At 41.3% G+C, this 20170-nt stretch overlaps 1 protein-coding gene across 1 annotated transcript in view; it reads right to left on the bottom strand.

Annotated features, from left to right (window-relative positions):
• Positions 1 to 1863: 1863 nt before the first annotated feature.
• Positions 1864 to 20170, bottom strand: part of ESYT2 (extended synaptotagmin 2) — a 138968-nt gene continuing 120661 nt past the window's right edge. The window contains 8 exon segments of the mRNA XM_032806341.2: positions 1864 to 5140; positions 5225 to 5274; positions 6329 to 6434; positions 8594 to 8725; positions 12544 to 12642; positions 13448 to 13836; positions 15042 to 15191; positions 16054 to 16140. Coding sequence (XP_032662232.1) covers positions 5095 to 5140; positions 5225 to 5274; positions 6329 to 6434; positions 8594 to 8725; positions 12544 to 12642; positions 13448 to 13836; positions 15042 to 15191; positions 16054 to 16140 — 1059 coding nt within the window. The 3' untranslated portion in view covers positions 1864 to 5094.

Consider the following 20170-nt stretch of genomic DNA (forward strand, 5'->3'; position numbering starts at 1 on the left):
ACCCTATCTCAAAACGGATATTGTAGAACTAGAGGGGATTCAGAGAAGGGTGACAGAAGTGATCAAAGATTTGGGATTGTCTGTCTTAGAAAGCAGGCAACAGAGAGGGCACAAGTATGTACAACAATAAACAGCAGCTTCCATTTTCCCAATTTCATAATATAAGAATTTAGTGACATTCAGTGAAATTAACTGGGAAATTCAAAAGTGATAAAAGGAAATATTTTCACACAACACATAATTAGACCACAGAACTCACTTCCACTATAAGTTGTTCAAGTAAAGAACTTAGCAAGATTAATAAAAGGGACTGGACATTTATATGGATGACAATATCATCCTGGGTTATCATAATTAATGATAAAAATGTTGTAAGGAATATCAAATCTCATGATTCAGGGCTTAAGCCATTCTCTAACCCAGAGGTTGGCAACCTTTCAGAAGTGGTGTGCCGAGTCTTCATTTATTCACTCTAATTTAAGGTTTCGCGTGCCAGTAATACATTGTAATGTTTTTAGAACATAAATGTCGGTTCTAAAAGTCTATAATATATAACTAAACTATTGTTGTATGTAAAGTAAATAAGGTTTTTAAAATGTTTAAGAAGCTTCATTTAAAATTAAATTAAAATGCAGAGTCCTCCAGACCGATGGCTGGGACCTGGGCAGTGTGAGTGCCATTGAAAATCAGCAAGAGTGCCATAGGTTGCCTACCCGTGCTCTAACCATTAGAGATCAAGATAAAACAATGTGCAAGCATGTTATCCTCTATTTGGCTACTGTGAGGTTCTTACACCTTCCTCTGAAGCAGCTAGTACTAACCATCATCAGACAGGATACTCGACTAAATGGACCTTGGGTCTATTGCAATATGGCAGCACCAGTGTTCCTAACTATTGGTATTTAAACCTATCCTAACTGTCTCATGCTAACCTGGTGAGATATATTGTTATGTTATTGCTGTGATGTCATTCTCAGAGATACTGCTTTTGGAGCTGTACTTCCAGGCAGTAATGTAGCTAGACATTCGTAGACACATTTGTTGATGTGTTGTTGCCTCTCTTCAGTATACTCAAAACCTCCCATAGATGACATGTCATCATACACAGTATGGTCTGTAGCACAAAATGAGCCAGGGACACTCAACATTGGGTTAATAAAACAATGGGTAGTGGCGAGGGGAAGAGGTGGATGCCTTCAAAACAGGATTTAAGGGGGCTTAAGTATTGCATGCACCTACTATGTGCCCTGTGAGCAGTGGATGGCATTTCATTCACAGAGAGGAAATTATACCTCTAAAGTAGGAGTGGCATTAATACATTCATCAAGATGAGAACAGATTCTGGAAGGTTTGCAAAAAAGTCAGAATATTTTTGGTATGTGGTTGAAAATACATCTTTATCTTGCCTAATCCTTTTTTTTAAAACCTCTTTTCAGCAGTGTGCATCTTCACTCACAGCATCTTTCCAGAAAGTGAAGACTAACTGAAACATAAAATGTGTTTGAATTTTGACAACTTCTCTCCTTCAGCAAATAGTTTTGAGAGTCAGCATGAATTGAGGAGACTGATAATGCGCGGTCTAGAACCTACAAACTCCTGCGTGCTAATCCCAGTTCTGCACTAATAAACTCTGTGGCTTTGGGCAAATCATGTAACCTCTCTCCTTCAATTTTCTAAGTAAAACTAGATACTACTTCCCTCTCTCCATCCCATCCTAGGAGTGCTGTGTTGATTACAGTAGCCAATGTATATACCACACAACTCTGAAAATGGAAAGCGCTAGTAGTTTCAAGTCTGCAAGATACTGTTGTTAGCCTCCTTGCAAGGGCCTGCAGGAAAGGGAACTGCAACACACTAACTTCAATATGAATTGTTTATTGAATAAATACATGCAGCATAATGTAGAATTACATGAGCAAAAAAGGCAATCTGTACAAAATAGATCACGCTTTGTTCTCGTTTCAACTCTCATCAGTTGCTGCACCTCTGCTAAAGAAAGGATTCCAAACAAAAAATTCATCTCTTTTAATCCAAGTGACACAGTGATTTGTTTTTGGATTACGCCAGCTCTGAATTTAAGAGTGCTGGTCTTCTTCCCAGTGAAGCGCAGCATTTCTAAAAACCGTTTCCATATCACAGAACATAAATGTTGGTAAATACAGCTGACAAAGCTCATTTTTTATTTGAAACATATTTTAAACACCTTTATATGCTCATATTCTAAGGCACAGGATAAACAAACAAACTACATGGAAAGCTAATCACCTGACATTCAAACCTTGACTTACTAACGAGATAGGGTTTTTTGGACCAAAAGGAAAAAAAAGCATCCTCGCTTTTTTCTCTTCCCAAATAAAAGAATAAGCCAGGACTAACAGTTACTATGACACACTGTTTTTCCCCCCACTACTGAGGGCAGAAAAAGACACTCTTACTTGGACCAAATTGTTCTGATCCATTTTTTACGCAAGGCCAGATTTTCAAAAAGCACCCAGCAGTGACTACTGAGAACAAACAGAAGCTGTTGGGTGCTCAGTTATTTTGAAAATGTGGCCTCTTCATTTTAGGTACCTAAGTGGAGCTGGGCTATCTTGAAAATCTAGGCCTGATGATGAGTGCTGAGCCATTTTGAAAATCTGTGCTATAAATTCTACATTCATTTTCTCCTCTATTTTGTGTTACTACCTTTTGTCTTTACCACAAACACCACCTTTTCCTCCTAGGGACTGAAGAAGGAAAAACATGCGGTTATTTGTGATCCAGCACCAAGACTAACTTCTTCCTCAAGTCAGCACTTAAAGTTGAACCATAGTATGGGGCTGAAAATTTAGCCTTTAGATAGGGATTGAACCCCCTGATGTCACTGGTCATGGTGTTAACCACAGCTGTCAACTACATTTACACTAAGAATCCTTCCTTCTAGAAGCTGAACTGAGGCAAAAGGCAATGGCACTGAGCTAGACCTCCTTTACTTACATCAGCTCTTACTTTCTGCACCTTCATTTGCATTTTCATCCATTCTCTCTCTGTTCCTCCTCCCTACAGTGTAAAGAGATGAATGATTATTCCATAAGGAAAGTTATATTTCATAATATATTCCATTGTGTCTGTAGATAATGAGTGTGTGTACATATTTATACATACCCATTAAAACACAGAGTGGAACCTTTAGTGAATTTGAACAAGAGGCAGACCTGTTATATGAAGTGGAAAATTCTCCAGTTTTCTTATGGTTTATAGGGCTCTCTGCACAGCTCAATCCTGCAGTCTAAATGCTTGCAAAACTCCCAGTAAGAGTTCTGTCTGCTGAAGCTGTTCTGTGAAATAAAATGACCTCACTATAAAAGAATTCCACTGTATATATGAGTATGTGTGTAATAGATAAATAGTGTGAAAACACAGATTGACATCAAACTAAAATGGGCTGATGCTTAATTTTGATGGAAACAACAGGCTACATCTACGGTAGGCACTTTGGTATATTTAGTAACGTAGGTATATTCCACATCTAGAATTAAGGTTCTGTTAGTAATTATATTATAAAGCTATTTTTTCAGGAGTTTATTCTGCCTTAAAAATTCTTTCTTGGCTAAGACTCAATTCTAGACTCTTAACTAAATAATACACTTCTGTTGCATATTTACCCATGATCATGAGGCTAATGGCTCTGAAAGAGCTGCACTGTTTCTTGCGTTCATAATGAACATTTTATAACAGTCTGAGAAAGCTTTCAAAAAGGAAAACAAATTGGATACAAAAACAGTCCTCCTGTGATTCATAGCAGGAAGGTTGTAGCGGTGTGTCCTCAACTCTCAATTGTCTACTTTCTTGCTGGTGTGTGTTATCTACATTGTTGTGGGTCCTGGTAGAAGAATACAGCAAGGTTTCAAAAGAACCTACCTGGCACATGGTAGTATTGGGGGTGCATTTTGCCTCATGGAACATTAGGCAACAATGAAACAATTAGGGAAAGAGTGTCAACTCTGGATTTCATAGTGGTTTTTTTTCCAGTTTGTGCTCCACTTTAATATTATACATATTCCATATAATAAAAGGACTACTGTGTCTATTTGATGAGCCTGAATTATAAGATGCTTCATATACCTTATCTGTCAATGTAATGACAATGCAATTGTTAGGACAGTCCAAGAGTGGGTATTTAGGAGATCTGGTTTCTAATATGGAAGGTTACTGTCCTCACCATTCTTTCAGAAGATCATAAGTACGGTGCTATAAATTATGGGAATAAATTACACCAATAAGAAATAATAAGTCAATCTGCATAATAAAATATTGTACAGTTTGTAAGTCTTCATTCCTGCATCATATGAAACCCCAGATTTATACGCTGTGATTCATGTACCATGACAATCCTTTCTTCACATAATGTTTCTAGAATTCTCAACTCTAAAACACATTTATTATATTCTCTAGAATGACTTTCCAATAATACATTTCTATATAAATATTAAAATATTAATGTTTTGTACGTTTTCTTTTACTAGCCTTACAGGGCCAGAAACGCACTGTCAAATCTTAATAATGTCTTTCAATTAAAAAAAAATCCACAAAATTAATAATTTTAAGACCATTTTGCTACAAGGACAATACAAGATTTGTCCGAAGAATTTAACATGCATTTAGAAGAAAATATCTATCTTTGATCTGTTTTCTTCTGACTTCAAACCAGGATGGAAAAATTATAAAAAAAAAAATAGTATATATTTACATGGTACAGTGTACCTTGGTGATATACAAAACAAGGCAGGAAAACAGCAGAACAGCATCTTTTCACTTTCTAATAGGTACAACTGCCATAAAGTTCAATTTAAACACAAGAGGTTACTCTACCATACCATTGCACATTACAGTAACATGAAAAGTAGTTCAGCAAATTAAAATACAAAGTTTAACAATAAGATTGGCTAAACCTACATATAATGTCCAAGTGTTATAAAACCATTGGGACGTGTTTAATAAGTAAATAAATGAAGCTATAAAAATAATATTGATACATCTGTGAGAACAATGCTTTTAAAATATATAAAGGCTGGCAAAAGTATGCTAGGGGGAATTCCTTGTGTCTAACGGTGCCTAGGTTACAACATGTGGCTTTGTACCATCTTCTGTTAAGTCGTACCTGAAAAGGGACAGAGCAAAGGGGAATTATTATTTAAAGTAGAGTTATGTTATTGTAAAACCACCAAAACATTATCATACTCACCACTGGGTCCAGCCTTTGGTAAGTTCTTCAGATGCCAGAGGTATCAATAACTGTGAGAGGGATGTTAAATAGACAATCAATGCACTGGGTGCATATTTAAGTCTAAACTTCTCTTTAAATGGTCAGAGTTTGACACTGGGCTGCATTGAAAGCAATATTGCCAGCAGAGAGCATTTTACACACATGCTGTCATGTGTATTTGTTACCAGTTGATTTCTAGAGGAGGTTTAAGTTGTTGATTTTGATCTATAAAGTAGTTTGGATCCAGGTCACTTGAAGGATCAACTTTTGCTCCTATCACGGCAGCTCTCACTGGCTGATGTACTCATGCTAAAAGCCCCCTAGTTTAAATGGGAGGAAGCTGGCAGCAGAGCACTCATTGTGAATGAACCTCAGGTCTGGAATCCCTTACTCAGTCCATCAGAGCCCGGATCTGGTGACTTCCAGGACTGCAAGTCTTGCCTATTTTTCCCCAAAACCTTTCCTAGGCATGGTGAAGATTAAAGAGGTTTTGCAGGATGGTGAACTAGGCTGACAGATTAACTTTTTAAGGGGTAAAGAAGGTCTTTGACAGAGGTTCTCTTCATGTCTTTGTACATTTTGTTGTTTTGATTACTGTGTGTGAATTTCTTGTGCGTAATTCAAAAAGTGCTTTTACTTGCTTGTTCAGTTCAACACCAAGTAAACATGCCCTTACAATGGCCCTACAATTACTTGCAGGAATAATAATAATTTAAAGTACATCAAATGGCTCAGATCCTATTTTCAGGATCTGCAATTCAGGGAGACCATTTTCTTGAATTTCATCCATTTCTATTACTCCTTATCTGTCTGTATTATCAATAAGTCAGGCATTTAGAGCACTTGTGTATATTTCAGCAGGAGTGTACTATCCTCCCCCTTTCTGCCATCTTCTGGTCTGCCATTCTTCCCACCCCTTGCCATTTTTTCCTGTTCTCACTGAGGCTTGAGACATAGAATGCCACTGATTTTGAAAACAATAGATCTGAACCAGGCACTCACTCAGGCTTAGGCCCAAAGGTTTTAGTCTTTATAGCTGTGACCTGCTACATGACGACTTTTTTCAGCTTGTTTTCAACTTACCTTGCCAAGCAGTCCTTTGTCTTTGGACAAGAAACCACCACTGTTCTTCACTGCTACATCTAGCGTCCTCCTCTGCACATCAGGTAGAGAAACACTGAAATCAAAGCTAACATGAAAAAAATACTGTTTTAGTGAGGTTTTGGTGCCTGAAACATGTAATATGCTTTGAACTGTGCTAGTTTTGTTGCTGCTGCTGCTAAACACCACAATTCTCACTGACCCATTTCTAGAGCATTTCTTTTACATTACAAAATAAAAGCATACAACAAATAAGGTATGGGTGAGAGAGAGGGAGAAAAAGGAAGAAGAGAAGAGGATAATCCCACTGTCCTGTCCAACATTTCCATTAAATAAAGTGTTCAGTGCTTAAATCAAATGTTCAGAGCTATCGCGTTTGATCCTGTTCCTAGCACCTAGTGCTAATAAATGGGTTGATCATTGGCTATCTGGGGAAATAGGAGGAGGAATCCTACTCCCCACTCTCTAGTGATGTTTCACATTTCACAATCAAGATTCAAGGCTGCATCAGACTCCAAGGCTCAGTGTCCCCATTCTCCAGGGCGAAACAGCTGATGGGTCTGTACAGCAGAGCCACTGGCTTCATGCCCTTCTATCACAGACCCTCCTCAATTCTCCCCCACAACAGCATACAAGGAGCCAAGTAGACTCTGAAATCCTCCCTACTCAGAGTGGAATGCATTTCGTTCCTTTACATCTGGGACCTCTGCACTTCTGGAGAGTGAGGGAAGCCTCTATACCATAATGACTCCAGCTATGCATTTACATCTATTGTCCCTGCAATACCCATACCTGACTCAATGCTCTGTAAAGCACTTTGTTTTATCAAAGAAACTCAAATCTGTCACCTGGAAGGGGAAGATGGAGATGTAGTCTTCGGGAAGTCTCAGTGGATTTGAACAATCCCCTTGTTTTTCTTGTCTATTTTTAAAGATCTAAAAACCAGGGCTCTGGTAGCAAAGTGGACTGATGCTACTCTAACATCTGGCTGACTGAAGATAGTCGTCTCCTTCCATCATCCAAAAGACCAGATGTGCTGGTCTACTGAGCTGGCTACAGGTAAACACCAGCACCCTAGCATTCCCTGCTACAGTCCCAAATCCTTGTAAGGACTAAGAAAGGGAAGATGCAAGTCAAGCCACTGTCGGGAGCTCACGTGTGCAGAGGGTACACCTGGGACTGAGACACTTTGGCAATGGCAATTCTAAAAAGGGAAGATCTTGTTTCCAGATTGGGTCTGTAAGGGAGCAGTCTTGCAAGGCAGGCTAGGAAATAATCCTCACAGGAAGCATGCCACTTTGAAAGGCCCTCTTGTGCCTCAGTACTGGCATGCTGGCAAATAGGCCTAGTTCCAGGCAAAATGATCACACAGAGGCAGGAAAAAGAGCCACTATTTAAGATCCTCAGCCTATGATTAACCCATGTTGCTCAGGAGACTGGAAATAACTTCAGCTTTCTTTTGTGTTTTTAGGCTTAGCTTTATTATTTTTTGTGCCTTGAGTTTCTGTTTATAGGTTTAATGTATACATATGTTCCATCATTTATAATATTGCTCTTTCTGTGATGCCAAACGCCACCTGTGGATTATTATTTTTTGCCAAATTTTTTCAGAAGTTTCCCACTGTTACTAACACCTGTTTGTCTCTAAAGGTACTACGAATGGTGAGAGCCATAATGTAGACACCTCATTGGCTGCTAACACGACTTCAATGAATGTGTTAATTACAACTTCTCTGCACAAGATTAGATGACACAGAGCTTAAAATGTCAGTCAGCTGCCCATCTAGGGCTCTCAGCGTTCCTAATATCGATGGAGTCAAATCAGTTAGCAGCAGTGAGACACATTTGAAAACTTTCACCTCTGAAAAAAGATCTTTAGGCTGTGTTTGCACTAGCAAATGTGGGAATTGTAATTCATCACCAGTGCTAACAACAGTGGAAGCTTTATAACAGATCAAGCTCAAGGATTACATTATATGGCGATAAAGACAAGTGCCCTGTCTACACTACTGTTTCCACCAGTTCCCATTGGTAGAAGGGACTGGTGGTGAATTAATTACAGGGCCAAATTTTTGTCAGAATAGACAAGGCCTTACTGAAGTCACTGGGAACAGACAGAGTAAAAAAAACCTAAGGACTTGACTTTTTGTTTGAAAATTTCCAGCCTACCCCCAGTTCATGCAACAGAAGTTTCAAAGCTTTGCTTCTTACATATTGTAAAACTAGTAAACTGACAATGTAACATACGTTTGATCAAACACTGGGTTTAACGTCTTCTTTGATACATGTGTTTTTCTTCTTCCTGATCTTCTCTTGTCAGGTAATAAATACATTCGGACATACGGGTCAGATCCCTCCTCTGAAAAGGCGATTAAATTTCTGTGATAAAAAAACCCAAAGAGAACCCCCACCCAAAGAGAAGAACAGATTAGAAGATAGCTAGAGCTTGTTAAATACAACAAAGAATAATGTGCTAGTTTCCTGTTTGGCTGCACCTTTTGGTCAACTTACACTTTCATTCTTTGTTAAATTAAGAAACAACTGATGATTGTTTGGCCAAACAGCGACTAAGGGTATGTCTATACTCCCCGCCAGATCGGTGGGTAGTGTTCGATGTATCGGGGATTGATTTATTGTGTCTCATCTGGATGCGATAAATCAATCCGCTAATCGACACCCATACTCCACCTCGGCAGAGGGAGCAAGCGCAGCTGACGGGGGCGTTGCGGCAGTCGACTCGCTGCCGTGAGGACGGCCAGGTAACTCGAATTACGATACTTCGACTTCAGCTACGCAAATAGCGTAGCTGAATTTGTGAATCTTAGTTTGAACCCTCCCAATAGTATAGCCCAGGCCTAAGTGAAGTGAACTACATGAAGTGAACTACAAGTATTTGGGTTATGTAGACATTGCAGAGGGAGAAGAATTGTTTAGGGAGAACTAACTGTGATACACACCTGGGAATGATGTGATGGATTGAACAAAACAATAACTGGAAAAAATTCCTAACAATTGAATACTTTACACTGTGAGAAAGTCTCCTAAAATAAGTGGAGAAAGCCCAAGTGCCTGGAAGATTTCAAACTAGGTTAGACAAAAAAGTAACAAAATATACTCTAGGGAAAAATCCTGCATTCCAAGTGAGATTGACTACATGGCTTAACAGTAAGGCTAAGATTTTGTCACGCATATGTATAGTAAGAGTCACGGGCACGTGACAGGCAATAAAGAAAAATTCATGGAAAACCATGACCTGTCTGTCACTTTTACTAAAAATATATGTGACAAAATGGGGAGTGGCAAGGTAACCACACTGCCTGCACAGGCCCTGGCTTGGAGTGCAGGGTCCCCCCCGCCACAACTACTGTGGCTGGAAGCTGTGGGGCACCCAGGCTCGCAGCCACTGTAGGTGGTGGGGGGATGCCGCAGCTCCCAGCCGCTGCGGGCTGAAGTCACACAGGTCTCTGCAAGTCATGGATTCCATGACTTCTGCAACCTCCGTGACAAAATCGTAGCCTTATTTAACAGCAATTTTTCTCCTTTCTAACGTCTATAAAATTGTCATTGTAATTCAGAAGGTTCAAATCATTTATTTCACGTCCTATACGTGTATCTATGATGTGTAATATATGAAAAACTGCTGTGCTTTGAGTACCAAGCCAAGTGGAAATAATCCTTTTGAAATACATTAAGTTTCCTCACAGGTAAGTGTGAAGACAATAGTCAACCTTTTAAAGCTGTTTACCACCAGCATTATATTTCTGCAATGTTGGATGTTGTTACACTAGCAATAATTGCTTATTAGTAGGTACTATTAATTGTAATGGAGTAGCACCCAGAGGCACCAATTGAGATCAGAGCCCTGTTGTAGTAGGTGCTATATTAACATCTAGTAAAAGATAGTCCCGTTGTATTAATTTGGATAGAACATGTGGTCTAAAAGTATTACACGTCCCAGTTACCGTCCAACATTAAACAGTATTAAACAAGGGTTGGCATTTGGGATACAGAGACCTCAGCCTGCTTAGTACCATGGCAATCACAGCATTAATATCCTTGTAGCATTTTATTAGAGATACAGAAAAAGAAGGAAAAACAGTTAAAGTGTTTGAGATGAAAGTATTAAATAAGGTTTTCATTTTAACAACATCCCCTTTTCCCTTTCCCTTTAGCTGAAGAGAATTTTTAGAAAAAACCTCCCCTTGTTTGACAGTCTCTTCTATGGTATCAAAGACGGTAATAACAATTCTTTTGAGGAAAAGAGAAGAAGTTAGTTGAGCAGGGATAGTGCTGTTGTTGAGGTTGGTTTTTTGAAGTCCAATTGCGTTGTCTAAGATGACAAGACAAACAGTGAGAAAAAAGAATAGCAAAGACAGAAAATTCAGTTTCTGTCTCTGATGCTGACTTGCACTTGCAATCTCACTTCTGGAAAAACACAGGCACAACAGATGGTCTTGTCAGCTATTCTGAGACCTGCCAAACTTGTACAAGCATCGGACTGCTTAGGGCATTGCTTTTAGCTGATTCTCTAGTCACAAGCTTAGAGCAGTGTTGCAAAATATGTATTCTTGGCCAGCTAAGCTAGACTCTCATTAGACAGAAGGAAACAAGAGAGAGAGAGATGTTTCAGAGTGGTAGCTGTGTTAGTCTGTATCAGCAAAACAACGAGCAGTCCTTGTGACATCTTAGAGACTAACATTTATTTGGGCATAAGCTTTTGTGGGCTAGACCCCACGTCATCAGATGCATGAAGTGAAAAATACAGGAGCAGGGATAAATACATGAAAGGGTGGAGGTTGCTTTACCAAGTGTGAGGTCAGTCTAACAAGATAAATCAATTACCAGCAGGATACCAAGGGAGGAAAAATAATTTTTGAAGTGGTAAGAAAGTGGCCCATTTACAGACAATTGAGAAGAAAGTGAGTAACAGTAGGGAGAAATTCATAGTGAGAAAATTAAGTTTAAAGAGGCAAAATAAGGTAGGAAAGGAAAAGGACACATGGAGGAGGAGAGGAAACAACAAGTTTCATATCCCAGGTGGTGATGGGGATTTAGCGGAAGCTGGTGGAAAAGGCAATTTCATCTGGGTCCCTCTCTCTGGCCTGGCTTGGTCAGGACATTTCTCAGGATTAGGACGGTGATCTGGGGCCATCAGAGAAGTTGGGGAGATGGTGAGGCTCACTTCACTAGCCATTTTTCTTCTACTTTCTTTAAGAACCCCAACAGGGAATGCTAGGTGCAATAGCCCATCCCCACATTATTTCGTCCCCCAATTAGGCCTCGTTTTCAACACAAACTCTGGTTCACTGATTTCTGGTTCCACAATTCTCTTGTCTACCAAGCATGCTTTTAATACAATCCTTAAATGATAGCAGCAGCATCTTTGTTTGGACTAGCCAAGCCTCTGTCTTGCTTTTTTGCACCTTCTCCCACCAACATTTGCTGTTACAGGTTACTGTGACAATAGTCACGTTTCAAAGAAGCAGCCATGTTAGTCTGTATCCACAAAAAGAACAGGAGTACTTGTGGCACCTTAGAGACTAATAAATAAATTTATATTTAGAAATATATAAATATATATTAATAAATGTGTTAGTCTTTAAGGTGCCAGAAGTACTCTTGTTCTTTTTGTGACATTATTATGAACTTACATTCACTTCTCATAGTTCAGCCCAATTATCACAACAGTCCCCGTTGTATATAGTTTACATTACAGTCTGAACAGTTAAGACAGACAGGATGGGCAGGGAAAAGGGGGCGCAGAGAGGTGAAATAACTTGCCCAAGGTCACAGACCAAATGAGTGCTGCGAACACAGCCCATGCCTTGACTCTCAGTCCATACCTCTATCCACTAGACAATGCTGCCTCCCCAAATTGCACTGGGGTTTTGAATATCTTCTCACAGAGTCACAGCAGCTCCTACATGTGGCTTTAGGTTCCTTCTGATATAATCTAAATGTCACTGTTGAGAACTATCATCAATGGCAGTAGTGGCGATTTTGTGATTTAGTCTGTCTACCACTGATGAATACAACAGTATATGATTTTGGCATTTACATATTATCGTACTCTAACATGTGGCCTTAAAAGAGCTCCAGCCAACCAGACCAGTCTAAGAGGATGGAGGAAGAGACTGGACATTGGTAGGTATGCCTAGCGTCATGCAAAAATATACAGTTTGATATGCTGTGTTTACCTGCAGGAATGCACCACCACAATAAGTTTGTTTCTTTGTGAGCTCTGACGAATTGTCAACTGAATTTGGCCTAATGGAGATTGTCCCAGAGTTGTTCCACTGTGAAAAGAAATACATTACATGATATAAAAATGGCATATAAAAGAACAGATCAGTTGAATTATATGCAGAGCAGAATGGCTGCCGTGGTCCTCTACACTATCTTTAATGAGAATCATGAAGGTCCTTTGAGAACTCCAGATACAGCAGAAGAAGAATAAAAGGAAATGTAAACAGCAGTGAGGACTATTTGAAGCAATCCTTATTAGTCTAATAGAAACAGAGTGGTTATTAAACCTCCTAGATTTCACATTAAGTCCTTTAGCAGTCAACCCTGCCTTTCACCTACTCAGAGACCAGACTCAGCATAACTAACTGACTTTGTTACATTAATATTAGTAGGATCCTATGGAAAAGTGGGCTGCAATTCACTAGTCCATAATGATCCAATATTATATGTGCATTTCTTTAAAGTGTGGTTATGGTTTGAAAGATAAATGTAAAAATGGTACCTTCTTATTTCCTTACTGTGGGTCTGCTCATTTGCATACTTGCTTACTTTATTGATAAAAATAATGATTTCATTCCTCTTTGCACAGCCAATATTGCTACGGAGCATAAGCTGGAATTTATTATACTTTGTGCATAAACAAATTTGACAACAAAATTCTAATTGCAGAATCTTTCTTTCTGAGGCATTAAGAAGCAGAAAGCTCAGAGACTGATTTTCAACACCAAGCTGACTGCAGTCCTGGCAATTAGAAAAATCCAAATGAGTTGGCTCTTCCCTTTTGGTAGTGGTACTGACAGTGCTTTACTAGAGCAACTTAAGTGTATTGCAACGAACAAGTATTTAACACTCTACTTTTCAAGTTGTCGCAGTCTCTGACGTAGCTCCTGTGTGGCGATGGGCAGCGATATGTCTGAGGCGATACTTGGAGTTGGTTCTTTGACTGAGAGGTGGCTGGGAGAATAGGTGATGTTGGAGGCAAGGAGACTGGAGGAGCTTCGGCTAAGATCCGCTGGCCACTGGGGACCGGCATTAGGAGGATGATTTTTTTCAGCTATATCAGTCTTTTTATCACTGTCGATCACTGGGGAAGCTGGGACAGGTTTATGTGAATCAACTGGTGGTGAAACAGGGACCTGAGGCTTAAAAGAACCTTTTCTTGAGTCTTTGGAAACAGAGGGCCTCTTTACTTGGGCTGAGTGTTGATGATCTGGAGACCTCTCTGGCTTTTCAAGAGACAGTACCTACAGGCAGTGAAAACATTAGTGGTCTACATGATAACAATACATATTTATTTCTACCAGCTTTTTGGTACGGTAACACACTTTTGGCATGTTTTTGTGCCTTCAATTCACATTAGTCTAACTTCTATTCATGCTTGCTGTAATGTAAATACTTCCACACTGCAAAGCACAACACCTGGTTCTCTGTATGGAAATTGCATATTAAAATTAATGAACTATTAAAACTACTCAACATCACTATTTTCCCAACTCATCTGGCATTTTCATCCTTCCCACAATATGGCCATTACTGGTGGAAGAATTGTCTACTCTGCAGCTCTTGCCATCTGGAAAGCCTTCAAGTAGGTTTCTGCCTCATCTCTTTTGAAATCTCATCTTATATCAGATTTTTTTCTTTCTTCTTGTCCATATTCCTTAATTTCACTCTCTTTAGACAGAATTTCATTTATTCATCAATGTACAGTATATTTGCATCAGAATAGTCTAGTTTATCCCCAATTTTTTTATATTTAACTCTGCAAAGTATTTTGGGAATACAAGCTGTGTAAATTAAAATACATCCAAATTAAAAACCCAAAACAAAGTTGGATTTGAATGTATTGCAGTCTACTGTTACTTATGCAGTGTGCAGGGACAGAGCTTCCAATTCATTAGGCCTCAAAACAGGGAGATCACCAATATCCAGCACAACATGCATCTATCCAGCTGTTTACAGCTTTATTTTGAAGTCATTTTTCTATGCTATTGATGAGCTGAGGACAACTCAGCACTGGACTAATGTTACAGAATACACTTTTTGTAATTCTCAGTCTACTTCATCAACAATGTTAATCTCTACCCTTCCACAATTGAAACCAGCACACAGTACAATGTTGTCCTTCCTTTAAAGCCAGAAAATACAAGCTACAAGAAGTCTGAAACATGCTATCTCAACTCAAACATATACTAGGTAAAAACTAGTGCTGCCACACATAAAATGTAAAAAAGCTGAAAATGGCTGAGAACTTTAAAAATTGAGCTATTACAGACTGCAAATCCCAGTGATGATTCAATCCCGTGATATGTTAAACAAAAGCAGCTCTCGACCATGCTTGTAGTTGTTTCCATCACTTCACACTGACTCAGACATTCTAGGTTTCAGACAGACTCACAGAAAGTCCTGCAATCTTATTATGTAGATGAATTAAAAAAGACCCTTATAATACCCTGAGTGCCATCTTCATGTTTATGGTGCTGTTTGGACCAGAATTGCTAAGCTGGAACCGCTGATGGATAGTTAGATGTTCACTTGCCAGCAGCTGGCTCAGAGGAAGCTTGAAATTTCCCAAAGAACACTGATGTTGTTCATCCTTGACCTAGAGCAATACAGAAGACAACATGCTTAGCTTTATGAAAACACCCAGAAAAAGAAAAGAAAGTTATAATTTTAATGACAAGTTTTTATCGCGTTCAGATATAGTTTGCCCTTAACACAGATTTGGTTGGTCTTATATTTATAGGTGCATCACTAGGGCAGGAAATATCAAAGAACCTTGTGTGTTCAATATCCATTCACTCTCATCTTAACCTTCATTAGAAAGAAAACAGTCTAGCCCGAGCACTGATGCAAATAAGAAAGAAGACCAGTGATAATAGTTGTGTCCAGTTGGGTTAAAGACTAAATCTATAAGCTAGAGTTTGCTGACAGTCAACTATATCAGACAAAAGTGAACTCAACAGTTAAGGAACAGCATTAACTCAACATTCCCCAACTTCTCTCGATCCCTTCAACTGCCCACATGAGGCCTCAAAAGCGTGAAGGGGTGTAATAGTTGGACAAAGTAGGGAAGATCTCAGGGAGAGAGCAACATGAAGGACCTGGGCATGATAAACAGAATAATGTTGCTTCTGTACATTAGTGGGTTATTGAAAGAGCTGTTTGTTACGACTCAAGCAACCATCATAGAATGATTAAATTTAGTACATTTAAAATGTGAGACGACATATTTGGTATACAGTTGGGATGGAGAGTTTAGTTATAATTATTTTTTCTCCCTTTAAGAAGCAAGCTCTCACAAAAGGTCATCTTTATGCTGGTTCTTAAAAATTGTTAAATTTAAATTGTAGTGCTTGTTACAATATCTCCATGATGTCTGGCTCATTACGAGCTTGTGAACTATGGCTGCTAATCTGCAATGCTCCAGCAAAAAAGAATACATGAGGACAAAGATACCACACCTCAACTTCAAGGTCCTGCCGTTTGGGATTGTGAATGAAGAAAGTGAAGTGCTCCTCCCATACAGGTTCATTGGTCTTGTATCGAATCTGAAGGGGGGGGGGGGAAAAAACACGTTACATGTAGAATATTTCTCTCAAACAAAGCTGGTGTTGAAGATGCCCTCTGTTAATACAACAATCATGTTCCGAACTTGATCTACCTATAAAGGTGGCAAATAGGGTTGGCTCAAAGCACATACAGTTCAGTATATGTGCATATAGTCTATTTAATAAAAAACTTATTCTTTAGGGCTTCAGTTTTTTGGGGTTTATTAAATTTTTTAAATTATTTTTTGTTTTAGGTAGGTATCCAAAAATCAGGGTGGAGGGTGTTGAGGCTTCTATATAGTTTGTATATGCTGTACTGAGTTATGTAAAAACTTATGTATAATTATGTATATTTTGTAAATTATATATAAATATTACTCATTAGACTAGTACATACTGCAATGACTAATCTCTTTATAATGTTCCTAGTGCACTTTAACGTAGTACTGGTTCAAACAACATTAAAGTGCACAAGGGAAAAGACAGTTATTTACCTTTGTAACTATTGTTCTTCGAGATGTGTTGCTCATATCCATTCCAATTAGGTGTGCATGCACGATCGTCAGAAGACTTTTACCCTAGCAACACTTGGTGGATCGGCTGAGGCACCCCCTGGAGTGGTGCACTTATGGCGCCCAATAATGCCCCTGCTGACCCAGCGCCCCCTCAGTTCCTTCTTGCCAGCTACTCGGACAGAGGGGAAGGAGGGTGGGTTTGGAATGGATATGAGCAACACATCTCAAAGAACAACAGTTACAAAGGTAAGTAACCGTCTTTTCTTCTTCGAGTGCTTGCTCATATTGATTCCAATTAGGTGACTCCCAAGCCTTACCTAGGCGGTGGGATCGGAGTGAGATGTCGCAAAGTGGAGGACCACTGAACCAAATACTGCATTATCTCTGGACTGCTGCACTTAATGCATAGTGGGAAGCGAAGTTGTGCATGGATGACCAAGTTGCTGCCCTACCGATCTCCTGTATGGGCACGTGAGCCAGAAAGATGGAGAACAAAGCTTGAGCCCGAGTGGAGTGGGTGGTCAGGTGTGTAGCTAGCACACCAGCTAAGTCACAGCATGCATGGATACATGATGTAATCCAGGATGAGATGCGCTGGGTGGAGACTGGGAGGCCCTTCATCCGGTCTGCCACAGCTATGAACAGCTGAGTCGTCTTTCTAAAGGGCTTCGTAAGCTTGATGTAAAAGGCGAGAGCCCTGCGAACGTCCAGGGAGTGCAGCTATTGCTCTTGTTGAGAAGTGGGCGGCTCTGGCTAAAAGACTGGAAGGACAATGTCCTGGTTGACATAGAAGGCAAACGCCACCTTAGGAAGGAAGGTGGGGCGTGGTTGCAGCTGTACCTTGTCCTTATGAAACACCGTATACGGTGGTTCCGAAGTGAGAGCTCTAAGCTCTGATACACATCTCGCCGAGGTTATAGCTACGAGGAAGGCCGTCTTCCAGGAAAGGTACAGGAGTGAGCAGTTGCTATTGGCTCAAAGGGAGCACCCATGAGCCTGAAGAGGACCAGGTTAAGATCCCACGTAGGAGCTGGCTGTCTAATTTGTGGGAACAGGTGCTCCAATCCCCTGAGAAATCTAGTGATCATAGGATTGGAGAAGATAGAACGTCCGTCCTCACCAGGGCAGAACGCTGAAATAGTTGCCAGGTGCACTCCAATGGATGATATGGCCAAGCCCTGCTGTTTTAAGGACAAGAGGTAGTCCAAATTGACAGGAACTGCCACCCGTAGGGGGGGTCTTATGATTCCAGGCGCACCAGTAAGAAAAACATTTCCACTTGGCTAAGTATGTGGATCTGGTAGAGGGCTTTCTGCTACCCAAAAGTACCTGTTGAACCAAGTGAGAGCAGCACAGCTCAGATTGGTTTAGCCATGCAGCATCTATGCTGTGAGGTGGAGAGACTGCACATCAGGATGACGGAGGTGTCTGTGATCTTGAGTGATGAGGTCTGGCCACAGTGGGAGTGGAATCAGAGTGTCCACTGACAGCTCAAGGAGAGTGGTATACCAGTGCTGCCTGGGCCACGCCGGGGCAATCAAAATCAGCCAGGCTCTGTCACTGAGGATTTTGAGCAGGACTCTGTGGACTAGCGGGAATGGAAGAAAGGCATAGCACAGGTGAGGATTCCACTGTATTAGGAAGGCGTCCAAGAGAGAGCCAGGGGAGTGACCTTGGAGAGAACAGAACACCTGGCATTTCAGACTGTCGCAAGAGGTGAATAGGTCTATCAGGGGAAATCCTCACCTCTGGAAGACAGAATGGATAACATCCGGGCAAACCAACCACTCGTGAGCCAGGAATGACCTGCTGAGGTGGTCTGCTAAGGTGTTCTGGACTCCCGGGAGAAATGACGCCACCAGATGGATCGAGTGGGCTATGCAGAATTTCCACAGACGAGTGGCCTCCTGACAGAGAAGGGACAACTGGGCTCCCCCTTGCTTGTTGATATAAAACATGGCCGTTGTGTTGCCTGTGAGGACTGCAACACAACGGCCTTGAATGTGCTGTTGGAATGCTTGACGTGCCAGGCGCACTGTTCTGAGCTCCCATACGTTTATGTGCAGGAATAGTTCTGCTGCTGACCATAACCCTTGTTTACGGAGATTCCCGAGGTGGGCCCCTCATCCCAAGAATGAGGTGTCCATGACCAGGGACATAGAGAGCTGTCAGGCATGAAATGACACACCTGCACACACTACCTTGTGGACCAGCCACCAGTCTAGAGAGGCTAATATTCCTGGCTGAATGACAACTATCATGTGCAAGCTGTCCCGACTTGGTCAGTACACTGTGGATAGCCAGGCCTGCAGGGGATATAGTCATAGCCTGGCGTGTCTGGTCACATACATGCAAGATGCCATGTGTCCCAGGAGGCACAGGCATGTTTTCACGGTTGAGGTCAGGAAGGTTTGTAGGGCGCGGACGATGTTCGCTATGGACTGGAAGCATGCGTCTGGCGTGTCAAGCCAGGCCAGAATTTAAGACTGCTCCTATAAATTCTATCCTCTGGGTTGGTACCAGAGTAGATTTTGCAACGTTGAACAGTAGGCCTAGTCGATCGATCATGGCCATGGTGTTCTGAACATGAGATTGCACCTGATCTCTGGAGCGACCTCGAATGAACCAGTCGTCGAGATACGGGAACACTTGGATCTGTTGCTGACGAAGGGAAGCAGCTACAACAGCCATGCACTTTGTAAACACTACGGGGGCTGTGGAGAGGCCGAAAGGAAGGACGGTGAATTGGAAGTGCTGTTGGTTGACCACAAAGTGGAGGAAACGCCTGTAGGGTGGGTAAACCGCTATGTGGAAGTACGCGTCCTTCATGTACTTGTTGAGTCCGCGCAGGTCCAGAATGGGTCTTAGCCCCCTTTTTGCTTTGGGGATTAGGAAGTAATGGGAATAAAACCCTTTGCCCTGCAGTTCTCTTGGAACCTCTTCTATCACCCCAATAGCCAGGAGCGACTGCACTTCCTGTAGAAGGAGTTGCTTGTGAGAGGGGTCCCTGAAGATGGACGGAGAGAGAAGGTGGGAAAGGGGAGGGCAAAACAAATTGGAGTCGGTATCCGCTTTCCACCATGCATAGGATCCAGTGGTCTGATGTTACGTGGGACCACCCAGGGAGGAAATAGGAAAGCTGGTTGGAGAAGGGCGGGAAGGGATCCTGAAGGGAAACTCGTGCTCTGTCCTCAGGTGCACCTTCAAAAGTTTTGCTTGGGCCCCGCTGGTGGTTTGGGGGGGGCCCTTATTCTGACTCGTCTAATGAAAACCGATTCTGATCGGTGCCGTGGTGGCGGAGGCGCCGTGGAGGTATGGTGCATGTCTTTCGACAAGTCCGAATGTGGTGCTGGACCAGTCGGTGCCGCAGGGGCACTCTGCACCGACGATGACGGTGCCGGGTCCCGCGAAGTGGAGGGACCGAGCTAAATGCCGCGTCCATAAGGAGCTGCTTCAATCTAGAGTCCCGCTGCTTACTGGTCCTGGGCCTGAAGCTTTTGCAAATGCGACACTTG

Source organism: Chelonoidis abingdonii, chromosome 2 (assembly GCF_003597395.2).
Source record: "Chelonoidis abingdonii isolate Lonesome George chromosome 2, CheloAbing_2.0, whole genome shotgun sequence".
NCBI lineage: Eukaryota > Metazoa > Chordata > Testudines > Testudinidae > Chelonoidis > Chelonoidis abingdonii.